The 26940-nt window shown below is 37.4% G+C and overlaps 1 protein-coding gene across 3 annotated transcripts in view; it reads left to right on the top strand.

Annotated features, from left to right (window-relative positions):
- LOC127162852 (mitogen-activated protein kinase kinase kinase kinase 4) overlaps positions 1 to 26940 on the top strand; it is a 74421-nt gene that overhangs the window by 31222 nt on the left and 16259 nt on the right. For 2 of the 3 annotated variants that reach the window (XM_051105748.1, XM_051105739.1), the window contains exons 10-19: positions 2296 to 2471; positions 3297 to 3369; positions 3478 to 3688; positions 7852 to 8013; positions 8092 to 8178; positions 13042 to 13188; positions 14376 to 14612; positions 20214 to 20317; positions 20438 to 20577; positions 23256 to 23353. In XM_051105748.1, the coding sequence (XP_050961705.1) occupies positions 2296 to 2471; positions 3297 to 3369; positions 3478 to 3688; positions 7852 to 8013; positions 8092 to 8178; positions 13042 to 13188; positions 14376 to 14612; positions 20214 to 20317; positions 20438 to 20577; positions 23256 to 23353 (1435 nt within the window). The remainder of the gene's footprint in view (positions 1 to 2295; positions 2472 to 3296; positions 3370 to 3477; positions 3689 to 7851; positions 8014 to 8091; positions 8179 to 13041; positions 13189 to 14375; positions 14613 to 20213; positions 20318 to 20437; positions 20578 to 23255; positions 23354 to 26940) is intronic. The other variant, XM_051105755.1, reaches the window with a different exon arrangement.

Genomic DNA, 26940 nt, shown 5'->3' with positions numbered 1-26940 from the left:
TTTTGTCTAATTCTGTGAATCATTCGATTAATTGTTTGGATTCCATTAGTTTCATTACATTTTAATAATCAAAATCATGTCTAATTAAAGAATTCATTTATTAAATGTTTCTTTTTTTCAGAAATACTGTGTTGTGTATTTAATAAATATAATACATTTAATATTTAATAATATTTTATTAGTAGTAGTTGTCTTACCGTTTTAAACACAGTGTCGTCATACTGTTTTAGTTCCAGTATATCTATCTATCTATCTATCTATCTATCTGTATAACTGAAGTTTTAAAAATGACTCCATTCAAAAGTTACCCTTGAATACCCTTGAATCTTAATACTGTGTGTCGTTTCCTGGATGATCCACGACTGTTTTTATGTTTTGTGATAGTTGTTCATGAGTCCCTTGTTTGCCCTGAGCAGTTCAACTGCCTGTTGTTCTTCTGAAAAATCCTCGAGCTCCTGCACCTTCTTTGGTTTTCCTGCATCTTCTGTTTATTTGAACCTTTTCCAAAAGTGACTATATGATTTTGAGATCCATCCAGGACAACTGAGGGACTCATACACAGCTATTACAAAAGGTGAAAACATTTACTGATGCTTACAACCTGCTACTGTAAACTGTAACTGACATTGATGAGTGGCACTGCGTTTAAAAGTTTAAATTCTTTTAACACGCCACTCACATGCGAGACGCTGCAAAATGAAAGTGCAATGGTCATACACGTCCATATAGACCTGACTACACATGCAGTAGTATGTTTTTAAAGGGGAAATTATTAATAGGGTTAAACACTGCGCTGTCGTCCTGTAGGTTCATGATTAAAAATGAAAATGTGAACAAAGATAAAAGCAATTAATGTGTTATTCTAATTAAAATGTGAAAATTATAGTGACGGGTAATAATAGATTATGACAGAATTTTTACGACCCTGTCCATCAAAATGATGGACAATGTTAAAGTCTAGCGCATTCTCTGAGATATATATATATATATATATATATATATATATATATATATATATATATATATGTATATATGTATGTATGTATGTATGTATGTATGTATGTATGTATGTATGTATGTATGTATGTATGTATGTATGTATGTATGTATGTATGTACACACACACACACAAAACAATTTAATGTTTATCCTATGTAGTGGTGAACTACTAAATTTAATAAAGTAAAATTAGGTAAAGTTAGTTTTACGTTCGATATTTGTCGGACATTCGCTTTCACTTGACACTGTTCCAGTCGACAGTCCTACAAAGATATCACTATCACATTTAGTTTTAACAATATGTAACCACTTTATATCGACAAGAACATTTTATTTTTTATTTTTTACTTTTTATAAAACTATAAAGTTCCACCGGCAGGGTTAAAAACATCCAATGTATTTTACTTAAAATGACTTTTAACATGTACAATAACACATTTTCAAACTATAAAGTTTGTGTTACTCACATAGTGATTTACTACAGTTTTTGCCAATTCATCCCTTCATATATGTACAGTACACAATTATTTAAATAAAAAATATCTAAGTCTCATTTTTAATGTAAAATTGTGTACTGTATGCACAGTATTGGCGGAGATATTGGCAAGTAGTAAGTCAGTCTTGTTGCTAAAAACATAAGCAGCCTAGGCGAATATGCAGTAAATATCAAACATAAACTCATTTTATTAACTAACTTTATAATAAATACTTACAAATGGCAGTCCTGTGGTATATAATATTATTTTGTTGAAATGTAGTTTTTAAAAGTATTACATCAAATTATGTAATTGGCCAGCGAAGAAAGTCCCTGGCTGCCAGAGATCCCGCTGTAGCTGGATTGACAAATGGATAAAGAAAAGCGTTTGGCGAAATGACAAAAAGCAATTGGCAAATAGAGAGAGTGTCTGCCAAATGCTTTTTAAAAAAACGATTTCAAATGTGCTTTCAAAATGATTCATGTACTTTTAATTGTTTTTTTTTTATCTACGTTTTAAAACATGATTTAATTATACAGTTTAAAATTTTAACTGTTTATAAAATGTATTGTTTTATTAAACTACAATAAACTATTAAACTATCCATTGAAAAAGTGATTTATTTATATACATTTTTATGTTTTATTATTAAATTGAATTAATAAATTGATTAATTGATTCTTCAGTTGTGTAGCACCAAAAAAATCCCTTTTTACTGATAGACAGCCAACTTTAATTAAAAACCTGTTTGCCAATGGTTACCCCTTTAATAGATCAGACTCTGCTTTTCTCTCTAAACTTCTATTCCTATTTTCCATAGGTCCAAGAAGTTCTTCAGCTTCATTGAAACCTGTCTGGTGAAGAATTACAACCATCGCCCCGCTACAGAGCAACTATTGAAGCATCCTTTCATTAGAGACCAACCTAACGAGAGACATGTCCGTATCCAGCTGAAAGACCACATCGACCGCACTCGTAAGAAGAGAGGAGAGAGAGGTTAGTCACTTATAGTTTTATTACAGTTTTATTATTTATTTATTTTATTTTTTTTTATATATAATAAAACTATTTATAGTGCTGTGAAAGTGTTTGCCCTCTGTCTGATTTTGTCTTTATTTTGTCATTAACGATAATTTTTCTTTTTTTCTGCTGTTCATTTTAAAAATCATCATACCTGCATGACAGAACTTTTGCAGTAATCCTTTCATGTTGCAGGTTTTAGTCAAGTCACCATTATTTATATAGCACTTTTTACAATGCAGATTGTGTCAAAGCAGCTTTACAGTATTAAATGGAAATAGTGTCAAAATTGTGTTCTGTTCTCCTCTGGCCAGATGGAACCAGCAATTTAATTCCAGGTGGCAACAAAGTCAGATTGTGCAGAGGACTTATGTGGTTCCCGTGGTCTTGCCCCGATGGCTTTTTTTTTTTCGTCAAAGAGAAATTATTTTAGTATTAAAGCCAAATTCCTTTTCCTGTAACACAGAAGAATTTGCACAACCTGTTCCGTAGAACATATCAATTTAGGCATACCTTTCAGTTTCAGTGAACAGATGAGAAACACAGTACAACATACATCTGTGGATCAGACTGTGTAAACCTTGCTTATTAGCACTGGTTGTAAAACACACAGACAATACCAGTAACACTACAGATAATGTAGTACAAATACATATAAAGGTTGCCAACTCCCTGTAAAATTCTGTTACCTGATTTCTGTAGTATTTTATTTCATATTGTAAAGCTAAGTTAACGAAGTATTTTTCAAGAATTGTTTTTTCCAAATTTAGTTTTTCATGATTAATTGCTCTGTCCTTTCAGATGAGACAGAATATGAGTACAGTGGAAGTGAAGAAGAGGAAGAAGAGGCACAGGAACAAGAAGGAGAACCCAGGTATCACACAACTTTTTTTTTTTTGTTCCAAACGCATATTTGGCTTCAGATGTATCATGAAACTTTCCTGGGTGGTTTGTTGCAATTCTTATTGATGTGTCTCCTCAGTTCTATAGTGAATGTGCCTGGTGAATCTACTCTGCGACGTGACTTCATTCGTCTGCAGCAGGAGAATAAGGAGCGATCAGAGGCACTGAGGAGACAACAGCTCCTCCAGGAACAGCAACTCAGAGAACAGGAGGAATATAAGCGCCAGTTGTTGGCTGAGAGACAGAAACGCATTGAACAGCAGAAGGAGCAAAGAAGACGACTTGAGGAGGTTGGGCTCCAATTTAAATATTTGAATATTGAATTTTGAATATTTGAAATCACCAGTCAAATCTGACAGTGACTGTATCATAAATGTTGTTTCTTTTGCTCAAACAGCATTAAAAAGGCTTGTTCTTCAGGCTAGACCAGCCAGCACGCATGCGCAGTTCTAAGCATACATCTCAGAACGGCTCTTTTATTCCAAAGGAGGGCTTCCTGCGATAAGCAGCCATATTGAGTGTTGCATTTTTCCCCATTCAAAACTATACGAGTAAAATGTCTTGGGTATTCTATAGTCTTTGACAGTCATTTGGCTATCTCAGTTATTTTGACATTGACGAGGGATGCCTGTTTCACACTGGATGCGCAAGCAAAGCAGAGGCAGGGCAGAAACTGTGTGTATGCATAGTGGGAGCAGCATCTGCCCATTGTGCTTTTACAATGACAGTGTTGTCGCACGCAGCTGACCACGGCTAATGTACTGCAAATACCAGTAAGTATCGTTTGTTCGGTCAAGTTTTTTTCAGGTGTTCAGCCCTGTTGCTAGCAGTGCTAGCAATGCTGGAAACACGAAGTGCAAGAAATACCAAGATACCTAAGTTACCTGAACTATGGCTTTATTTCCTATTCTTGTAGCAAAGACTCCCTTCCCCAGCCACAGCACATTATCTGCGCCAAAGTCTTTGCTAACGAATGCATGAGGCCATCCAAACTGATAAGACATTTGCAGACAACTAATCCCCAATACCACAACGAGGCATTTTTTTTTAGCGCAAGGCAAAAGAATTGACACACTCCCAAAGTAAGATGAGGAAAGTCACAGCTACTGACAAGAAATTACAAAAAAAAAAAAAAAAACTACTGACAAAAAAATATCATATACAGTTGCTGGAAAAATCACCAAAGCAAAGAAAGGGCATACAATTGCAGTAACTTTGATTTTGCCATGCGCAACAGAGATTGTCAAGGAATTATTTGGAGAGGATAAGTCAAAACAATTGGCTAAGATACCATTATCAAATAATACGGTCAAACGTCACATCACAGCAATGTCAAATATGTGAGGGATCAGCTTTGTGCGTGACTTTATGGTAGTAACTTCGCACTTAAAATAGACGAATCTGACATGTCAAAAATGGCACAAATCCTCACATACGTTCGTTATGAATGGAGAAAACAAGATAAAAGAAGATTTCTTGTTTTGTAAAGAGCTCCATACTACGATGACAGCAAACAATATTTTTGTAACGTTGGATAATTTCATGAGATCAAATAAGATGAACTGGAGCAACTGTATGGGGGTCTGTACTGATGGAGCTGCCGCGATGCCTGGCAGGCAGTCTGGGGTAGTTCAACGTATCAAAGAAGTTGCTCCCCTTCCCGTTTCAGTGCACTGCTTTCTGCACAGAGAGGAGCTTGCTACAAAAGAAATGGAACCCAGTCTTCATGGAGTTGATGTGGCTGTAAAAATCATGAACTTTGTGAAAGCCAGAGTCACCACCTCCCGGTTATTCACTTCTCTCTGCAAAGAGGTAGGCGCTGGGTGTTGATGTTTTTTTTTTTTTTTCAGCCTGAGGGAAGGACTTTCTTGCGGACAAGAGACCAGACCTTGCAGAGTTTTTGGACAAAGACAAATGGCTCACTCAACTCAGCTGCCTTTCAGACATATTCAGTGAAATGAACAAGTTTAACAGAGCAATGCAAGGTGCAAGCATAAATACTGTGGTGCAGCATGGATGAGTAGAGGCTTTCAAAAGAAAACTACACATGTGGAAAACCTTTGTCTCCTCTGGAATCAGTGACATGCTTGAGCACACTCATTTATTGCAAACAGACACTTGGATTTTAAGATCATTTAACGTCAAATAACAGTGCATCTATCAAAGGTTCTGGAGAAATCCAGCTCTAACTGAGGAGCAGGCAGCTAATTTTCTGTGTATCAGAAACCCCTTCACTGAGAACACTGAAGCAAAGCTTCCAGCTACTCTGCCATCAAGACTTCTGGAAGAGCTTATAGAAATATCATCTGATGCCAGCCTGAAAGCCCATTTCAGTGAGGTTCCATTGGAATCATTCTGGTCTGAAATTTCAGAAGAACACCCAGTCTGTCACATTGCTGCAATGAAGATGCTGATTACCTTTAGCACCACCTACCTTTGTGAAGCTGGGTTTTCAACCATGACAGCCAAATCCAAACCAAATACAGGGCCAGACTGACCCTTGAGGATGATATGCATCTTGCCCTGTCAAGATCTTTCCACGCATTGACCAAATTATTGCTCACTGCCAGCAGCAGTCCTCACACTGATTGATAAAGCCTCACAAATAACATGCAAGTATTGAGGTGCCAGACAGCAGTCATTTTGTAATAGCCTATATTAATTCTTTTCTTCCTACACACCAGTGTGAATACTGATATTTTTGTTATTGCATTTCAGATATGGCCAATTTTTAGGCTACTTCTATAGGCTTACATTTTTAAATTACAAATGGCCTACTGATGTTTTTGTTATTGTATTTTCAGTATTATATATAGGCTATTATTTAAGCATAAACATATCTGGTTATAGTAATAAACATACTGTTTGTTTGAAAACAACATTTTTTGTCATCCTTGCTGCATGCTTACAAGAGCAATAAAATCATTAAATGTAAGGGGGACCCTAAAATATTTTCTTGGGAAAACAAGGGTCTCAGACAAAAAAAGGTTGGGAACCACTGGCCTTGGCGACCCAGCTGGGTTGTGTCGAGGTAGCACTACCCCACCCATGGCTCTCCTCTCCTGATCCGGAGCCACCTTGAAGCAGCCTCCGCTGCCTCTGTGGCCAACTTGATACCCCTTCTTCTACTGGCCCCTCTGATGCCCAGCATGTTGAAGACCCTGCAGAGAGAATGGGCTGCAAACTCTCTACATCCCAATAAAAAGGCTTCCACCTTGCTCGCCAGTGACTTTCTTTTGCACTCTTCTACCACCTCTGTGTACTTGGCTCTCTTCCTTTCATTGACCTCCCTAATCTGATCCTCCCAGGGGACTGTGAGCTCTAGGAGGATGATCTGCTTGTAAGCCTTTGAGATGAACGTCTGGCCTTAGTGATGTTATGGCAACAGTTTCAGGAAACTTAAGTTGCCTCCCCAGGTTGACTTTCAGCTCCCAGTAATGTCCAGATGTTAGCGACAGAAGAGGTGGTCCTGGTAGATGTTGTTATCTTCTCCCCAGCCCTAACAAAAGTGACAGTCGTCTTTGATGGGTGGCGATAGTTTCTGCTGTGGCCTTCAGAACTTTGTCATGATGCCAGTAATAACACCCCTCACTTAAGGCTGATCCAAGGTCCCTCTCTTCAGGCACAGAGGGCAAGTTGGTGACTCTGCCTTACCCCAGCAGAACAAATTGGATGAGCTTGGTAGTACATCATAGCTGGCCTGGATTAAAAAAAATGTATTCGGTCTGGCTCAGATTTCCAGAGCTTGGCCCAAGTAACTTTGCGCTCTACTGCTAGTTCCCAGCTTGCCCAGGCTCCCTGCTGCCACATCTCAACCATTCTGCTGGCTCGCACTACCATCTCCACCCATCAAAGATGACTATCACTTTTGTTAGGACTGGGGAGATTTGCGGCACTGCCGCCTTCTCCTCTGCTCCTGCTGTGTGCTTCTGTGCTGCCTCTGCATGTGGTGTGAATACTCTAACCTGTTAACATGGGTGCCGAAAAAAATATGTGCTGCTTACATCCTGCTTACGCATGCGGTATGAAACCAGTGTGAGGCATTGATCTGAAGGACCTTGAATGCGCAGTGGACACGCAAATGCTTTGTCAGAACCACGCGGATCTGTAGACTAGTGCAAGTTAATTCTCATACTTCAATAGTATTTATGACTTTTAACATGCTGTGTGACATGAGGAATGTGTACCTCAAAATATACGTCAGTATGCAGTTTTTCCTGTTGCTCGTCTTGCCACAGGTAGCTGACTCCTGGCTTGTTTACAGATTGTTTTTTGACTGTCGCCTGGGGGTTTGTTAGATTAGTTGACTAATAAGTTACAAATTGTTGATTAAATGTTAATGAAATTGGTTGTCACACATATTCCAGTTGCAAAGCCCAAACTAATTGAATTGTCCCCAGAAAAGTATGAAAAAAAATATGAAGAAAAAAAAAAAGTCTCTTAACTTTCACAGCAACAACGACGGGAGCGTGAGATGAGACGGCAGCAAGAGCGGGAGCAGAGACGCAGGGAGCAGGAGGACAAAAGACACAAGGAGGAAATGGAACTTAGACGTAAAGAGGAAGAAGAGCGCAGAAGAGCCGAGGAGGAAAGGAGAAGAATTGACCTTGAACAGGTGACTTTATAGGTATCTCACTTTTATAATGACGTGGAACTTAAGCTAAACACTTGTTTGACACTCTTTGTTTGACAGGAGTTTATCCACCGACAGCTCGAGGAGGAGCAAAGGCATCTTGAAATCCTTCAGCAACAGCTGCTGCAGGAGCAGGCCAAACTACTAGTATGAAATCACACTGTTTCAGTTGTTTCATTATTTCAGTACTTCAGGATAATGACTTTGTGTTTAATGTTCTAATTATGTTTTTTCTTTAAATTATAGTGATTGTTGGTTTGTGCAATATAAGATTGTTGGATTTGTAGATTTAGCTGTGCAATAAGGTGTCATACACTGGACATGACAAGTAGATAAGATCAAAGTGTCAAAGCCATTGTTTTCTCTAAATGTATGCCCACCACGGCCACACATACTTCAGTTATTGTTCAAAATTATTAGCTGTTGTTATTAGGAGACAATAATGAAGGCTCGAGGATACACCCTGTATAGCCAATAGTACAGTAAGTTTGTCCTGTTGTGGTTTGACATCTTGAAAAAAGCAGCTTGGTCTGAATTTTAAATACTCTTCCAAGGGATTCGTGCAATTTACATCAAACTTCAAAATTATACTAATACATTGAGATGCTAAAATCTACAATGGGGCATCATACTTGGCCACATGTCACATCCTTTCCTTTCCTTTTCTTAAATGGCCTGGAGTCCTGGCCTAGAAAGATATTCATGCAGTCCACCCATCCATTTACCAAACGGATTATTCTCTGTAGTGTTATGGGAGGCCTGAACACATGTACACATAATGCACTCCTCTAACATGCACTAATGCCGCTTGTAGCATTTTTATCCTGAAACCTTTATTCGGAAACCTTTACATTTTGGCAAACGATGGCATGCATAGTGTTTGGATGATGTGCTTTACACAGATTTTGTCGTAATATAGCTTCCTCTGTTGTATCATTCACACTTATATGGCAAGCCGTTTTAGCTTAAAATATTCTAAGTGTTACTCGTCGTAATTGCATTTTTACTAGTAATAATTGAATTAGAGAGCTCTATAATTACATTTTTACTAGTAACAATGGCAATTAGAGAGGTCTCTAATTCAATTCTTACTAGTAACAATTATAATTAGAGAGCTCTCTAATTCAATTATTACTAGTAACAATTGTAGTTAGAGAGCTCTCTAATTCAATTATTACTAGTAACAATTCCAATTAGAGAGCTCTACAAATGAATTTTTACTAGTCATATGTCTCCATTGACTTCCATTCATTTTTATTACAGAGCTCTACAACTGAATTTTTACTAGTAAGAATTACAATTAGAGAGCTCTACAATTGAATTCTTACTAGTAACAATTCCAGTTAGAGAGCTCTCTAAATCAATTTTTACTAGTAACAATTCCAATTAGAGAGCTCTTTAAATCAATTTTTACTAGTAATAATTTTCAATTAGAGAGCTCTTCAATTACATTTTTACTAGTAACAATTCTGAATAGAGAGCTCTCTAATTTAATTCTTACTAGTAAAAATGCAATTACAGAGATCTATAATTCAGTTTTTACTAGTAAAAAAACACATTAAAGATATGTTTAATTGCAGAGCTCTGTAATTAAATTAAAGAGCTCTCTAAAACAGTTCTTACTAGTAACAACTGAATTAGAGAGCTCTCTAAATGGAATTCTTACTAGTAAAAATTGAATTAGAGAGCTCTCTAATTAGAATTCTTACTAGTAAAAACTGAATTAAAGAGCTCTCTAACTGAATTAAAGAGCTCTCTAATTCAGTTGTTACTAGTAATAATTGCATTAAAGAGCTCTCTAATTGTAATTATTACTAGTAAGAATTCATTTGTAGAGCTCTCTATCTCAATTGTCACTAGTAAGAATGCAACTGCAGAGCTCTCTAATTCGATTAGAGAGCTCTCTAATTCAATTGTTACTAGTACAAATTGCATTAAAGAGCTCTCTAACTTTAATTCTTACTAGTAAAATTTGAATTAGAGAGCTCTCTAACCGAATTTTTACTAGTAAGAATGCCATTGCAGAGCTCTCTAATTCAATTACAGAGCTCTCTAATTCAACTGTTACTAGTAAGAATTGTAATAGAGAGCTCTCTAACTGTATTTCTTACTAGTAAGAATGCAGTTGTAGAGCTGTGTAATTGCATTCTTACTAGTAAAAATGTAATTGTAGAGCTCTACAATAGCGATTCTTACTAGTAAGAATTGCATTGTAGAGCTCTCTATTCAACACGACCTCATTATGATAATTGCGCCTCATGCATATTCATGACATGGGTGAATGCCTGTCCTGATGGGCTCCTGGGCAGTCCATTGATATATAACGGCCTTGCATTACGGGTGTCCTGAGTTCGAGTTTGGGCTGGTCTACTTGCACAACTACTTATGCGTTCTACTTCCGGTTAACGTCCAGCGCAGTTTCTCATGAGAACGCAGATTATTACTACATTTTAGGGCTGGCATTTCTTTTTTAAAAAAACAACTATATTCTCTGCATTAACATGAATCATATTCAACGTGCCGAAAAGTTACTATAAATATATTTCCCTTCAGTATGTGCATTCTGAATAATAAATAAATATATTTCCCCACTAACCTGCCGAATTCTCACGAACGGTATTTTTCTTTTACTGATCATATTTCATACCTGATGAATGTACAGTTTTAAATGAGTTTGACTGATAAACACCCTTAGGAAAATTAACCATGTTTTTCCCATTTTTACCATTTGTATAACAACACTTTTACTACAAATAGCCTACCATCGTTAAATTATGGACAGTGTAGTAAAACCCGAATTAATTTGTGGTTATATGGTTTAACTTCAATTGGAATTTTTGGCCTTATTTGTAGTAAAACCATTTGTTTGTGTGCGTTGGTGCTCTTATTCCGAGCCCCTGCTTATTCCATTGGCTGAATATTCTTAAAATGGCTGAATGAATGTGCGATAACTGCCATATTTAACGACGTTAAACTTTTAGGAGTGCGACTATTGTCTTCTCCTGTCTCTGAAAATTCCCGAATCATCCCCCGAAATCTCATTTTATTAGGCGTTTAAGTCAACTAGATGATTACGGCGCATTGAAAATGTACATAACCGGAAATAACTGAGCTAGAGATTTCAAAAAGCTTTACACAGTTAAAATATAACCTAGGTAATAGCCTACTGTAAGTAATTTTTTAAAGGTGAATTCACGTACAGAAAAGATTTTAAGCTAGGACTAATACCATAATTGTTGACACTGAGCATGTCACTCACTTTGCCAAAAGATAAATATATAAGTAAATAAATAAATAAAATAAAATAAAATAAATAAATAAATAAGAAGAAAAAAACATGTCTTGAGAGTCCAAACGCACTTACTGCATGATGATAAACCTTTTTGAATGCATAATTAAAGTTATGAGGGCAAATTTGTTCTTTAATATTTATAACATATTTTTTTAAGCAATATCACACAAGCAATAGTGCCGTTTTCCAAATATCAGCTCATGAGCTTGATCGTGAATATGGTAGGCTATTGTTTTTTTCACAGTTCAACAAACAAGAAATTAATATAGCCTAATGAGTTTTGGACACAATATTGTCCATTTTTGTTTCACCAACACAAATAGAACAACGCTGGAACAGAACTGTTGCGTGACTTAAAACAACATGTTTCGTACTTGCATGAATCTGTGTTTTAAATGAATCATTCATTTACGACAGGGTTGGGCTGACACCTACTGGCGGTTTTAGACAGGACAAAACCAGCCATGATTCCAGGACAACTGCATACTCAGCAAAATATATCCCCTAATTAAGTTTATTGATCCAACATAATATCGCAGTTTTATTCCTTTCCCAATGTCTGAACAAAAAAAAAAATAATAATAATAATAAAATAAATAAATAAATAAATGAGTATTGACTAGCCTATTAATTAGCATATATATGTAGCTCAAAATTCTGCATGCATGTTACACTCCATAATAAACCAAAATGAGATTAAATTCTGTCTGGCAAACTTCATCATTACCGGACATTTTGACCGACATTATTATTTTATTTTTTTTTTTAGAGTGAACATTTGTGTGTCGTCTTTGCTTTTAAGTGTTTCAAGATTATAAAAATGTAAATTAATCTAGTGATTACAAATTATTTTTTAATAATAAAAAACATATCCAAGCTGTTATCTCACTTTTATGGTCATTCTGACACAATGAAAATGCTATTAATTCATGCTTAAGGGGCTTTTATTTTGAAGTGCATCACCGCAGGCGGGATTTAGAAAGGGAAATGGGTGTAACCGCGAATCTGTTTAGCATCTAATGAATATGCCTTTTTACTAGTAAGAATACAATTGTAGAGCTCTGTAACTGGATTTCTTACTAGTAAAAATTGAATTGGAGAGCTCTGTAATTTCATTTTTACTAGTAAGAACTGAATTAGAGAGCTCTCTAATATGCATTGTTACTAGTAGGAACTGAATTGTAGCGCTCTATAATTGAATTGTTACTAGTAAGAATACAATTGCAGAGCTCTCTAATTCAATTCTTACTAGTAAGAATTGCATTAAAGAGCTCTCTAAATGGCATTGTTACTAGTAAGAATTGAGTTGTAGAGCTCTCTAAATGAATTGTTACTAGTAAGAATGTAATTGCAGAGCTCTCTAATTCAATTAGAGAGCTCTATAATTCAATTGTTACTAGTAAGAATTTAATTAGAGAGCTCTCTAATTATAATTGTTACTAGTAAGAACTGAATTAGAGAGCTCTCTAATTGCCATTGTTACTAGTAAAGATTTTATTATAGAGCTCTCTAATTGAATTGTTACTAGTAAAAATGCAATTACGACGAGTAACGCTTAGAATATTTTAAGCTAAAACGGCATGCCATACACTTATCCATTCTGCCTCAGTCAAATATTAACATGATGTCATGAGGAACATATTCTGTCTGTTGCCTTGACACCTGCTGTTTGTTTTTTGTTTTTGTTTTTTTCCCTGCCCTGTTTGTCCCTCTCCTAGGCTGATGAAAGGTATCGTAAGAATCTTCAGGGCACCCCTCACGCTGCTCCACCCAAACAGACTCCTTTGCCACAAGGATCTGAACCGCACTCCAATGGAAACTCCTCCACTGAGTCCTCAGGCATGCACAGGCCTATGGAACCACAAGTAACCTGAGATAACACTCCTGTTTTTTTTCTTCTGCCATCTGTCTCTATGTCTCTGTTTAACCCAATTCAATTATAAGAGAGATATTCAAATTGTTTAAACCTAAAAGTGTAATTGTCAACTCATAAGGGGTACCAGTTTAATACCTTTGTGTCTGTTCAGTTACTTTGTGTGTTTGTATTATAGAGCATGTCTTTTTCTTAGGTGTAAACACACAGTAATGGCTAGGGGTGGGAATCTCACAATCTGATCCAATTCTGATTCTGTGAAAAGTGAAACTGATTACTCCTTGCCTAACTGCTATTTGATCAAACCAGTTGCTAAGACACAGTCTTAGCATAGTACAAGCATAGTTGCGACTGGCTGGTCTAGCCAGTACAGTGTGTAATTGCCAGCAAGAAGAATATGGCTGTCTCTAGCACAAGTAGCACTGCATATAAAAAAAAATAAGCTCAAAAACATTAAAGAGAGAATTGACCCTTCGCAGAGAGTAATCAAACTCTCTGAGAAGGGTCAGTTCTCTCTTTAATGGTCATTACACCATTTTTCAAGTTCAAGTCCACTGATGTTAACCTACCTTCCTGTCTGATTTGTTTGTCTGACAAAATGACAGATTCAGCAAAATGATTTGTTAGATTGCCTGTCAGTCAAGAACTTGAAAAATTGTGTAATGACGTCTTTCTGTGGTTGAAACAAAATACCTTTTTATGTTTATTTCATGCTATAATTAGTATAAAGGAAGAGATGATCTGTTTATGTGTCGCTTGAACTGAAGCTAAAGCAGTCTGTCATGACACATTAAAGAGCCACAAAACATTTTATTTTTTTAATTTCTTACAAATTGACACAATTTGAAAGCTGAGACTTTGTTTAATACGTAAAGTAACCTGCTCTGTCTTGTCTGTCGGCGCGTTGTCATCTTCCTCTTTGCTCCGTGATGTGTTTTTCACTGTGTGATGTGTGGCTGGAGAGCACTATGGCTTGTCGGACATATCAACAGTAACTAAGAGGGCGGGGCTTTGCAAAGGGTCAATTGCAATGCATCAGAAAGTCAAAGTTTTATCTCCCATCCCAAGTAATGCTTACTGTGTCATCACAGTGTCTTTCACAGTGGCTCACTCCTCACTGCTCAGTTTGTTTACCTTCCATATCACTCTTTCCTGTTGTTCTCTCCCCCTCCCTCAAAGGTCCAGTGGTCTCACTTAGCTGCTCTAAAGATCAACTCATCTGCACCCCCTGTGTCTCGCTCCCAGTCCTTCAGTGATCCTGTTCCTAGTTTTACACATCTGCATCTTCGCTCTCAGGACTCCTCTCACCAGCACCACCTAGTGCACCCTTCATACCCTGACCACCCACAACCTCCTTCTCAGTCCAGGGGCCACGAGGCCCCTGAGCAGACCCTTGATGAAGAGGTGCCCCCAAGGGTAAGAAAAGGGACCATGGATTCATTTTCATCTGTCTGGTACTAAGTGGCATTATGATGAATACATTTAAGTTTTCACCCATAACTCTGAAATTGTATCCACAAGAATGTGGGTACAACTTCCGGTGAGGCGGTGGACGTAGTAAACCAACGGTATTTTGTGTGCTAATTTGCGAAGAGGTTAATTGATTTTTAGGCCTTTGTTTACTTTGTAAAGATGCACACCTTCATAAGAGATGTCATTACGTTCTTATGGACAACATATGCTTTTCGAATTTGTATTCCCGCATCATTAGCAAGTATGGATCGCTAAATCTTGAATGACTGTTAACTAGTGAAATTGCATTTGAACCGAGACATCAGAGCTTCTGTTAAAGGGCATGCCAGATGAAGCCTTGATTCGAGGCTTGTTAACGTAGAAATTCCTTTTGTAGAAGCCTCACTTTCTGTCCAGTCATGTGCGCGATTCACTTTGCGTGTCCTAACGTTCAACCCCGAGATCTTACTTTGCGTGTACATTTGCATTGGGACCTATTTAATAATTACATTTTTAAATACCCAGTCATACAAGTAATATAAGGAATACAAATTATTTCAAGAAAATTAAATATATGCCATATGCAGTGAATATATGTGTACATTATTCTTCTATTACATCATATCGATATTCGTACTGGCATTTAATGGCACTGTTCAGTGGGTAAATCAATTTATCAGAGTCAGAAATTCAACAAACAAACACACACACGGTTAGGCTTTTATTTGTGCATATAACATAGATCGATCTATGGAAATTGTGGTGAATGCTTCTTCCGACAGAGCTTCACAGGTTTTTGGCTGCTTTATTTTTTACTAACCACCAGATCGCACACTCTTGAATGCTTTTAATCTTTTCCCGAAATAGTCAGAGGAAATTCTTGGTGCTTCACGAGGCTTCATTTGCCCGTCACTCCTGTCAACTGTTGAATGAATGAGTGTCACGTCCTGCTTGTTTACTTTGACCCGGAAGATGCTCCCACTTTTTTTTTTTTTTTTTTTTTAAATACCTCTTCTTTCAAGCTTTAAAAAGTTCATAAAGACATCACAGAAGAATGAATATGAATTGAGTGCTTTAATCCATCTGCTAAAAGACGTGATTGCTTTGTATAATGAACACATTATTTAGGCTATATACAGTACTGTGCAAAAGTTTTAGGCCACTAGCATTTTCAACAGCTAAAAAATGGTTTAAAGTAAGTTATTTCTATCTTTTGCTGTAGTGTGTCAGTAAAAAATATCGGTTTACATTTCCAAACATTCTGTTTGCCATTAATTGTAATAATCTAGTGAGATTTTTGTTTGCACAAGGAGTCTGACAACAGCCAGATCTAATCTCATCATCATCCAGTCTTCCTGGAATGACAAGAAGACACAGAACAAACTGAAACAGAGTAAATCCAGAAGAACTGTGGCAACGTCTCCAAGATGCTTCAAGAGACCTACCTGCAAAGCTACCTGAAAAATTTTGCGCAAGTGCAAAAGCTGCTGTAAACGCAAAGAATGGTCGCACCAAATGTTGATTTCATTTAGTTAATAGAAGGTAATTGATAAAGAAAATCTATTTATGACAGCATCCTCATTTTACAGCCTTTTTACACAAGTGCCTAAAACTTTTAACAGTGCTGCAGCTTTGCAGGTAGGTTTCTTGAACCATCCTGGAGACTTTGTCACAGTTCTTCTGGATTTAGTCTGAGTTTGTTCTGTTTCTTCATGTCATTCCAGACAGACTGGGTGATGATGAGATCAGATCTCTGTGCAGAGCACTCGCTGTTGTCAGACTCCTTGTGCAAACAAAAATCTCACTGGATTATTACGATTACTGGCAAAATGAATGTTTGGAAATGTAATCTGATATTTCCTACTGACACACTACAGCAAAAGACAGACTTTAACTGACCCTAAACCATTTTTTAGCTGATGAAAATACTAGTGGCCTAAGACTTTTGCACAGTACTGTGTGTATATATATATACAGGTGCATCTCAATAAATTAGAATGTTATGGAATAGTTCATTTATTTCAGTAATTCTACTCAAATTGTGAAACTCGTGTATTAAATAAATTCAATGCACATAGACTTAAGTGGTTCAAGTCTTTGGTTCTTTTAATTGTGATGATTTTGGCACACATTTAACAAAAACCCACCAAATTCACTATCTCAACAAATTAGAATACTTCATAAGACCAATAAAAAAAAAAAAAAAAAAAAAACATTTTTAGTGAATTGTTGGCCTTCTGGAAAGTATGTTCATTTACTGTATATGCACTCAATACTTGGTAGGGGCTACTTTTGCTTTAATTACTGCCTCAATTCAGCGTGGCATGGAGGTGATCAGTCTGTGACACTGCTGAGGTGTTATGGAAGCCCAGGTTTCTTTGACAGTGGCCTTCAGCTTATCTGCATTTTTTGGTCTCTTTCTCATTTTCCTCTTGACAATACCCCATAGATTCTCTATGGGGTTCAGGTCTGGTGAGTTTGCTGGCCAGCCAAGCACACCAACACCATGGTCATTTAACCAACTTTTAAGTGCTTTTGGCAGTGTGGGCAGGTGCCAAATCCTGCTGGAAAATAAAATCAGCATCTTTAAAAAGCTGGTCAGCAGAAGGAAGTATGAAGTGCTCTAAAATTTCTTGGTAAATGGATGCAGTGACTTTGGTTTTTAAAAAACAGTGGACCAACACCAGCAGATGACATTGCACCCCAAACAAGAGGAATACGACAACTTGACACATCTATGTGTGGTGGCTCTTGATGCCTTGACCCCAGCCTCAGTCTATTCCTTGTGAAGTTCACCCAAATTCTTAAATCGATGTTGCTTGACAAGCATCTCAAGGCTGCGGTTCTTTGATTTGTTGTGCATCTTTTTCTTTCACACTTTTTCCTTCCACTCAATTTTCTGTTAACATGCTTTGATACAGCACTCTGTGAACAGCCAGCTTCTTTGGCAATAAATGTTTGTGGCTTACCCTCCTTGTGAAGGGTATCAATGATTGTCTTCTGGACGACTGTCAGATCAGCAGTGTTCCCCATGATTGTGTAGCCTAGTGAACCAAACTGAGAGACCATTTTGAAGGCTCAGGAAACCTTTGCAGGTGTTTTGAGTTGATCAGCTAATTGCATGTCACCATATTCTAATTTGTTGAGATGGTGAATTGGTGGGTTTTTGTTAAATGTGAGCCAAAATCATCACAATTAAAAGAACTAAAGACTTAAACTACTTCAGTCTGTGTGCATTGAATTTATTTAATACACAAGTTTCACAATTTGAGTTGAATTACTGAAATAAATGAACTTTTCCACGATATTCTAATGCACCTGTGTGTGTGTGTGTGCGTGTACGTGTGTGTGTATATATGTATATGTGTGTATATACATATATATATATTAAGGATGGGAATCTTCAGGCACTTCACAATCCGATTCCGATTCTGGGAGTCACAGTCTGATTCCAAAACGATTCTTGATCTACATTTTTTCCCCAATTAATTCTTCTGCTGTGCAAATATGTCTTTACAAGCATACATTTTAACCAATGCTATGCTTTTTGTTTATAGTTGGAATCTCTGTATGTCAGTATTACCATCTTAAAAGTAGGAGTGTGAATCTTCACTGGTTTCATGATTCAATTCAATTATGATTTTCATTATTAACTCAGTATCACAATGCCTTACATTCTTGGTTTTCAATATTACTGCACATGGCTACATTTTCATATAAATTTTATATCAAATTTATTTTGTGCAAAATTTACTTTATTTTTTTTATTATATAAGCAGGATACTTTTTAAAACAATCACTTATTTAAAATAAGTGTTCTTTAAGTATCCGAAAGTTTACAGACAATACTTATAGGTTTTTATTTTTCCTCAGCATTATTGTCGGTTGATTATTACTGATGAGATCATAAACAGTGGCAGTTTTAACAGACTGCATTCACACTAAAGCCCAAAGTATACTTCGTTTTTGTACGGGTACGCTAGCGTATGCGTACAGTCGATGTTGTGCGCGAACGCGGACGGTCGACACATGCGCTATAGAAAGCTTCATCCATGTCCAGTGTCTGCTTTATTTTTCCACATTAAGTTATGACTGACATCTCATATTTTTGAACTCTTTTAAACCAAAGCTGGGCTGTCGCATGTCCTCTCGCGCACAAGCGATGGTCATTGTGAGCGTTTTTTGTTGTTGCGGTCTTTGCTATTTTTTGTTGTTGTTGTTGTTGTTGTTGTTTTTCCGTCTTATTACTTTCGTTTTCTGTTGTGAAACAATCGGCCCGGACAGTGTTGCCTCCTGGTGGAACGACTGATTACTTCAAAATAACTTAAATGCCGCGACCTGCGCGTACAAAAATCGGGTGGTGCGCGTACTGTTCTGATGTAAGCGTACGTGTAAAAATTGAAGTATACTTTGGCCTTAATGCACAGATCTATTTCGATATATCAGATGTTTTGTCCTGCTCTGAAAACATATCTGGCTATGTGAACATCAGTTTCGTATAAAAGTATTCGAAAATGCAAGTGCATTTAACCGCAGCCGCAATCGATCTTCACGACAACAAACACAAAGCGCACCTGAAAGTCTGTCTGTGCGCGAGTTTCGTGCATCTAATAGTACTACATTCCAAACAGCATTGATGTAAGTATATCTAAAGTAAAACGTGGGTGGAAGCACACACTGTCAATCAATGCGCACGTGTCTCACAGCGCAAATTCTGTGCAATGAAGCCCGCCACGTCTTTAGCGCGCACACGTGCCATATGCGGGGGAAAAACAAGCCCAGAATCGCGAAGAGAGAATTGCACGGGAATCGATTTTTTTCTACCACCGCTAATATATAATGGAAATGTGCTTGCTTGATGCACGAGAGCCATCAAGATTTGATCTCGTGTGTCACACAAGCACATTTGAGTGTTCGCAAGAACAAACAAACAAGGTTTGTTATCAGGAGTCATGCAATTGTGGTTGATCTGCCATTGATCATAGTTAATGTGATTATATGTGTATTAATTAATGTTTATAGGTGACAAAAACTATTTGCTTACCATGAAATATGGAAAACAAATATAATTTTAGAAATATTAACAAAAATAGAAAAACCTGATAAAGTTTTACTATAACATTTTCTCACCATAAAATTTTCTTGCCATAAAAAGAACCACAGAAGCTGGCATGATGTTTAAAGATAAACAAATAAACAAATGATGAATACTGGCATGTATGATATGGTCCCTAGTCTGTATCATGCTATTGCAATATACAACCTTAACAAAACTTGGTATACATGGGGAAAAAAAGTATTATGAATTAAAAAGTATATGAATTGCAATGCTACAGGGTACAACAGCTAAAGAGGACCTAAAACACTATTTGACTGTGTTGAAATGCACCACCAAGCATCAAGACTGCTTCTTTTAAATTTGCAGTGTTTGGTAATTTTTAAAAATTGCTCGATCCCTGATAATGCTGCTTGTTGCTATACAAGAAATAATTTGAGCTAATTGCTTTAAAATCAAATGTAATATAATAATATGTATGTAATATTCACAAGATCCTTTCTTGCAAGGTGCCAGTAAGAACAACATCCAGATCTCCTGTGTTGTCCCGTCGAGATTCTCCACTACAAACTGGGCAGCATAACAACCAAGCTGGACAGAGGAATGCTGGAATGTGTGATCTTTTTTTAACATAACTTCTATGCAAAATATTCACCTCTGACATTACATGTATAGGTTTGTATTTCTCAAGAAAATTTCAGTAAATTTGTCTTTTGACCTCTATTCTTCTTAGTAACATGGAGCCACGACTGCTGTGGGAGCGGGTTGAACAGCTCTCATCTAGACCAGGCAGTGGGAGTTCTTCTGGCTCCAGTAACTCCAGCTCTCAGACTGGATCACAGGCCAGCTCAGGGGAGAAGTTCAGGGTCCGTTGTGAGTAGTTTTTTTTTTTTTTTTTAAATATGAATACTAATTCAACACTCTCATGCAGGTATCAAAGCCTGTTCCTGGAGTGCCACTGTCCTGAAGAGTTTAGCTCCAACCCTAATTAAAACCAAAGTAATCATACTTCATACTCACTAGAAACTTCCAGGCAAGTATGTTGAAGCAGGCTGGGGCTAAACTCTGCAGGATAGTGGTCCTCCAGGAGCAGGATTGGACACCCCTGCTCTTATGTCACCAATAAAAAAGTAAAAATAAAACATTGACATGCTGTAATCTTTAACAAAAGCAATTGTTGCTTTTTGTATAGAGGAATTTAATGGTCAACAGCAAAATTGTAAATTGTTAAATGCATTGAAATTTGTGGTGGCTGTAAGATCTCAGTGGGGTTTTTATTTTATAATGTTTCCCGAGGTGCACCCATAATGTTAGTAGTATTTTACATCAAAAGCATAATTTAGAAATAAAAAACATTTTCTGATTTCACTTGAGTTTTCCCTTGTTTTTCTTCACTTTGCTTCATTTTTAAATAGCTTGTAAATGCCCGTGCACTTTTTACTTTCACTTTCAAATTAGCGTCAATTGCTTGAAATGACAACAACAAAACAAACTAACTTATATTAAACATAAAACTTATTAACAAAATGAATAAAATACACCATGCTGTAGGCCTAATATAAAATATATAACTTACAAAGAAAGTTTAAATATAAAAAACTGAAAATCAGCAAAATCAGAAAGCTTGCAGGTAGGGCTAAGCGATGTGGCAAAAAATTAAATTCCCGTTTTTTTTTTGTTTTTTTTTTGAGTGTCTAATTCGAACGTTTTTCTTTCTTTTAAAAAAATACATTTTCAGTAGGGCTGCACGATAAATCGCATGTGATTGTGAGGCACGCTTAGTCAGTAAAGCCGGTACTTTGATTAGTAGTAAAGCTCCATCACGTGCATTCAGCTGGAGCAGCAGTTAATACACAGAGCCGTAAATCACTGACAAGCTACGCAAAATCGCGCTCCTAATCGAATGCAATTCATATGCGATTATGAGTGCAATTTTGCGTAGCTTGTCAGTGATTTACGGCTCTGTATATTAATTGCCGCTCCAGCTGAACGCATGTGATGGAGATTTACTATTAATCAGAGAACCGGCTTCACTGACTAAGCGCACCTCACAATCACATGCGATTTATCGTGCAGCCCTACTGAAAATGTAACATGTAGTTGATCCTGATAAGCCCTAATTTTCAGAATGTGAAAGTTGTGAAGTTGGCGACATAGACTCTTTAAAATACGTCCAAGAGTTTTACACACTGGTCTGTGATTGTGGGGACATATCCATGCCCCTAAGCATGATGTGACACAAAATGGAACGCGATTGGTTACTTTACCTGTCAGTCATATGGCCTCTTGGGCGGTCCTTGGGCATTCAAAGCAGCCAAGGTTCCCAGACCTTGCCGACAGTCTGAAGGCAAGACTTTTCATATGACCTCATATATGTGAAAAGGGAAAATGTGTTTTCTCAAATTCATGACAACTTTTAGATAAAAAAAAAACTCCATAATTTATTAAATTACTGTTCAAACAGGCACATTTAGTGCCTGTTTGTTGACATAAAGTAATTTATCGTTAACTGGTTTCACAATGATTTGAGGCAGCTCTTGTTCTTGCTGACCCATTCAAGTGATCATATGACATTTATTTTCTCTATTCTCTGTTTGCGCTCTAACTGGTTCATTCAGTTCAGTGTTCTCAGCCAATTGGGTTCACATACTCATTACTGTGCGTGAACCTTTACGTATTCTGAATGCAACAGCAGCATGTTCCTTTTATTTTATGATTTGAGCATTTAGCTGAAGGAAGTCTTCTTGCTCCGCAGCAGCAGCGTAGCAGATTTAGTTCGCCAAGACCAAACTTATGCACATTCTGTTTGCATGAATAAAGATTTTACAGTCCTTTCTGAAAGTTGTCATGACTGAACTTCATTGTTACTTCTGCCATTTTCAGTTCTGAGATTCTGTATGTCTGTATGGGATTATATATACATGCATAAAAATGCATGAATCAATAACTAGTTTTGATAATTTTAGTAGTATTTTCATTGTGAGAATCAGAGGTCCTGAGTTATAATGTGCCCTCATTTAACTTTTTATTTTAATAAACCAATTTAAGAGGTATAAATTAGTCTAGCAGTTCTCAATTCCAGTCCTTGCTTACCACTGCTCTGCAAGTGTCTCTTATCACTTCAGATGTTTGTTCTATTCTGCAAAGTGGACACAGGATATTCTGCCATGAATCCAGTTTAAAGGGAGTGTATATGTTCCATTAAAAGGGCATTAAAATGTGCAAGACATAAATTTATCTGTTTGTGAACACAAACACAGTGGTGTAGCGAAAATCTGTGAATGAATGTTCTGAAGTGAAGTAAACCACAACGGGTTTCCCATGTTCAGGGAGTAGGGACCACAGAACACTGTATAGGAACCCTGTCAATCGGAACATAGTTTATGCATGGAGCTCTCTTCTAATGAGCTGGTTATCTGAATCAGGTATGTTAAATGAGAGAGACACAAAAAATATGCAGAGCAGTGATACGCAAGGAGCAAAAAGTGATCTGGATGTGTCCCACCTCTCTACCTGAAAATGACTCATGTGCTCTTTCATTCTCTCTTCAGCCTCTTCAAAGTCTGAGGGCTCACCAGTGCAGCGGCAAGAGATTGCTGGGAAGAAGTCCGAAAAAAAGAAAGACTTTGTAAGACCAGCTAGACATGCTGTAAGTAATAGTTATACTTTGTCAAATTATTCGATTTGTTGGTGCGCAGATATGTCAAAAAGGCCTCATATTCAGACACGTTGTTTCTATTGAAGTGATTGATAGATACATTCATATTGAATTTGATTTGTAGATCTCTCTTCTCTTGCATTATCTGATGTTTTGGAATTTTATGGACTGTCCATGGTGTTGTTCACTGTGATCATCTTAACCATTAATCAATCAATTCCTCTGAGAATATAAACTAGGTAAAATTGGTGAGTTGGATGACATGTTTTTGTGTCCAGTTGACAAAGAAGTGAGCAAGATGGTGCTGCAGATGGCCGCCTCAGTGGCGAAGCTCCACAGTTATTTTTGTTTATGTTAGTTTGTCCTGTTTTTAGCTATATTCCTGCAATCAGTTTCTGCAATGTTGCTAAACATTTGTCAGTACACACCACCCAATATTTCATCGGTGTTCGACTATTCATTTATTTTGCGGGACATTGTAGTCGGTCGAATTCGAATTCATTGAATTCGATTTTGAGCGCGATTTTGGCGTAGCTTGTCAGTGCTTTACGACTCTGTGTATTACTTGCTCTGTGTACTGAACGCACGTGATGGAGCTTTACTACTAATCAAAGCACCGGCTTCATTGACTAAACGCGCCTCACGACATCGTTCGATTAATCGTTGCAGCCCTACTGTTCAAAGCGCATTGCGACGCAGAATCAGCGGGGAAATCGCATGGTGGTGGGAAATGCTTTTACATCAACGAAAGGTGGTGTAACAGCGCAAAAGAAGATGTAGGGTAAGTGTACCCATTAAGCCCATGTACCCTTTAAGCCAGGGGTGGGGAACCTTGATCCTGGAGGGCTGGTGTCTCTGCCAGAGTATGTGAGCGGAGTGGAGCGGTGTGATTTTTAATAGAGTGAGGAGCGGAAATTTTAAAAGTCGGAGCGTTGTGGTTTTTACTCGCTCCAAGAGCGCTCCACTACCGCTCCATCACGAGTACAATTCATGACAACGACCCAAAATATAACTGAATATATAGCAAGAATTCATGTGTTAAACATAGCCTATTTAGCTAGCTTGATAGAGATGGATAACTCAAATCAGAAAGAATGTGAAAACTAGGATGACGTCAATGGACGAGCATAAAGTTATAGTTTTCAATGAATTAGTTTGTTCTTTCAAGATATTTAATATTTTCAAGTGAAAGCGTGATTTAAACAAGTACAACACTTATTCACGCAATTGCTCTCTCAATAATGCATTCAAACAAATGTAAACTTACTGTGGTACTTCATCCGATTTCGAATGAGAAGAAATCTATAAGAAATGCAGCGATCTGTACGTAAAATAACTGACGAAACGTATTGTTATTATTATTATTATTATTATTTTTTTTTTATCACAAACATTTGCACTGCAAAAAGCAGCAATTATACCTTTTAATGCTGACTGACAACAATGTTAGCTTGGCATGAGGAAAAAAGTTTGCGCACTAGTGTTCCAATAAGCCACTTTAAAACTACACTTTCGTTTTATTTCTGTTATTTTCTTCTTTTAATATACGTTATGAACAGAACTGTGGTATTTCAAACATACTGATATAGTTTAGACGCGGAGCGAAGGCGGAGCGGTGTTTCTGGTATCAGTGAGCGAGGAGTGGAGCGGGAGCGGGAAACGGTGAACCCGGAGCGGAGCTGGAGCGGAGCGGAGCGGTTATAAAATGCACGGAGCGCGGAGGGGAAATTGTTGTCGCTCCACTCCGCTCACATACTCTGGTCTCTGCACAGTTTAGCTCCAACCCTAATCAAACACACCTGAACAAGCTAATCAGTGTCTTCAGAATACAGGTTGGTATTTTTTTTTTTTTTTTTTTTTTTTTTTTTCTTTCAGGGTTGGAGCTAAACTCTGCAGGGACACCAGCCCTTCAGGATCAAGGTTCCCCACCCCTGTTTTAAGCCTACTTTGAACTCTGAAGTCAAATAAAAAAAGGGAAAATCATATTTTATGCTAGTTATTATTTTAACCAATCCAGTTATTTGTTTATTCCCTGACATTTTTATTGCATACCAATTAGGGTTGGGTACCGAAACCCGGTGCCAATACGGCACCGGTACCCATGTGACCGGTATGTACCGGACCGAATCAGAACGCGAATTTCGGTGCCTCATTTCGGTGCCACTTAAATGCCTGAACTGTCGATTGAAATATTTGTCTTCTGGTGCTATGACACGGATGTAGAAGCATTGATTCATCAACATGCATGATTGCTAGTTAAATTTAAATACTGCACTCATGGGGTGTCAGAATGATCAGAAAATGTATTTACTGAATGAGAAAACTCCCGTGAACGTCGGAAAGCTTTGATGATAGAAATCCAAGACATATTTGTAGTTACTATCCACTTTCACATTTCGAATTAAAAGCACAAATCGTCTGGAAATGAGACCATCCGAGAAGCGCGTGAATGTTGCAACTATCGTTACACTTGCTCTGACTGCAGCATGTGGTTTGCTGTTAGCTTAGCTACATTAAACGCGTCTAACTTAAAATGCCAAAAACTGTCAAACTGTGTTTGACAGTTTGCAGACATCAACTGGAGAGGTGTCGTATTTTGCCAGAGACGGCAGATATGTAATGCGATCTAGGAAAACTCAACACATGGTAAAATTTTACCTTTTTTAGGTTTTGACACCATATGAAAGCTGAGTTCAGGCCCCTTTCCAAAACTTTTTTTTTTTTACATAACCTACGTTATGGGTATCTTAGGTTGGCTGATAGCGATGCTTTTCAGGAATGGGATTTTGAGAAAAACGGCTTTAAAGTGAGACGGCTTTCACTTTCACTTTACGGGTTTAACAAGAGCTGTCTGTCAAGTTAGGAGCGCTACTGCATCATTACACAAACAGACTAACGTTTGTTTTCCGTTGATCACCCATTTTATGTTTAGTAAATGCAGCCTACCTTGTAGTAAAAGCGAGCGCAGCGCAACTGTTCGCACACTGTGATAAAACAGACGGTCATCGGACGACTCCTCTTTAGTAACTTCATCATCCGATCCTTCATCTCTGGATGTGAAATAGCCCGTAACATCATTTAGGGCACTGACATCACCAAAACTGAGCAGATTGAGACGAGTAAGATCGGTTAAGTGAGCAGCTGCAGTACTTGAGACGGCGTTGTTGTGCTCCGCCATCTCACGATATTAAAATAAATAAATAAATAAATAAATAACTTTGCTTGCCGTACTTTACACAGGACTGATGGAGAATGTGAACTGATACGCCTTTACTAAATATGTTACGTGGTTTATTTTGATAGGTTAACTGTTTTTGTGGTGTTAAGGGAAAGCAGCTCCGCAGCGCGTTCTTAACATAGGAGAAAGACAGTCATTTCTGCTTGCTGCAATAAATGTCTATTTTTCTGCACTAAACAAGTGAATTTCGAAGAGATATTTTCAGAGATGATAGACAAGATGTTATAGATAATAATTTAATGAAAAACGAATTTCCTGAAAACGTCCCACCGCGACATCCGACGGGTTTTCCAAGATCTCATCACATATAGTCACATTTCTGCAAAAGAATTGCTGAAAT

This window comes from Labeo rohita, chromosome 1, assembly GCF_022985175.1.
Source record: "Labeo rohita strain BAU-BD-2019 chromosome 1, IGBB_LRoh.1.0, whole genome shotgun sequence".
NCBI classification, from domain to species: Eukaryota; Metazoa; Chordata; class Actinopteri; order Cypriniformes; family Cyprinidae; genus Labeo; species Labeo rohita.
The sequence above is the reverse complement of the archived record's forward strand: the minus strand, read 5'-3'. Positions and strand labels throughout refer to the sequence as shown.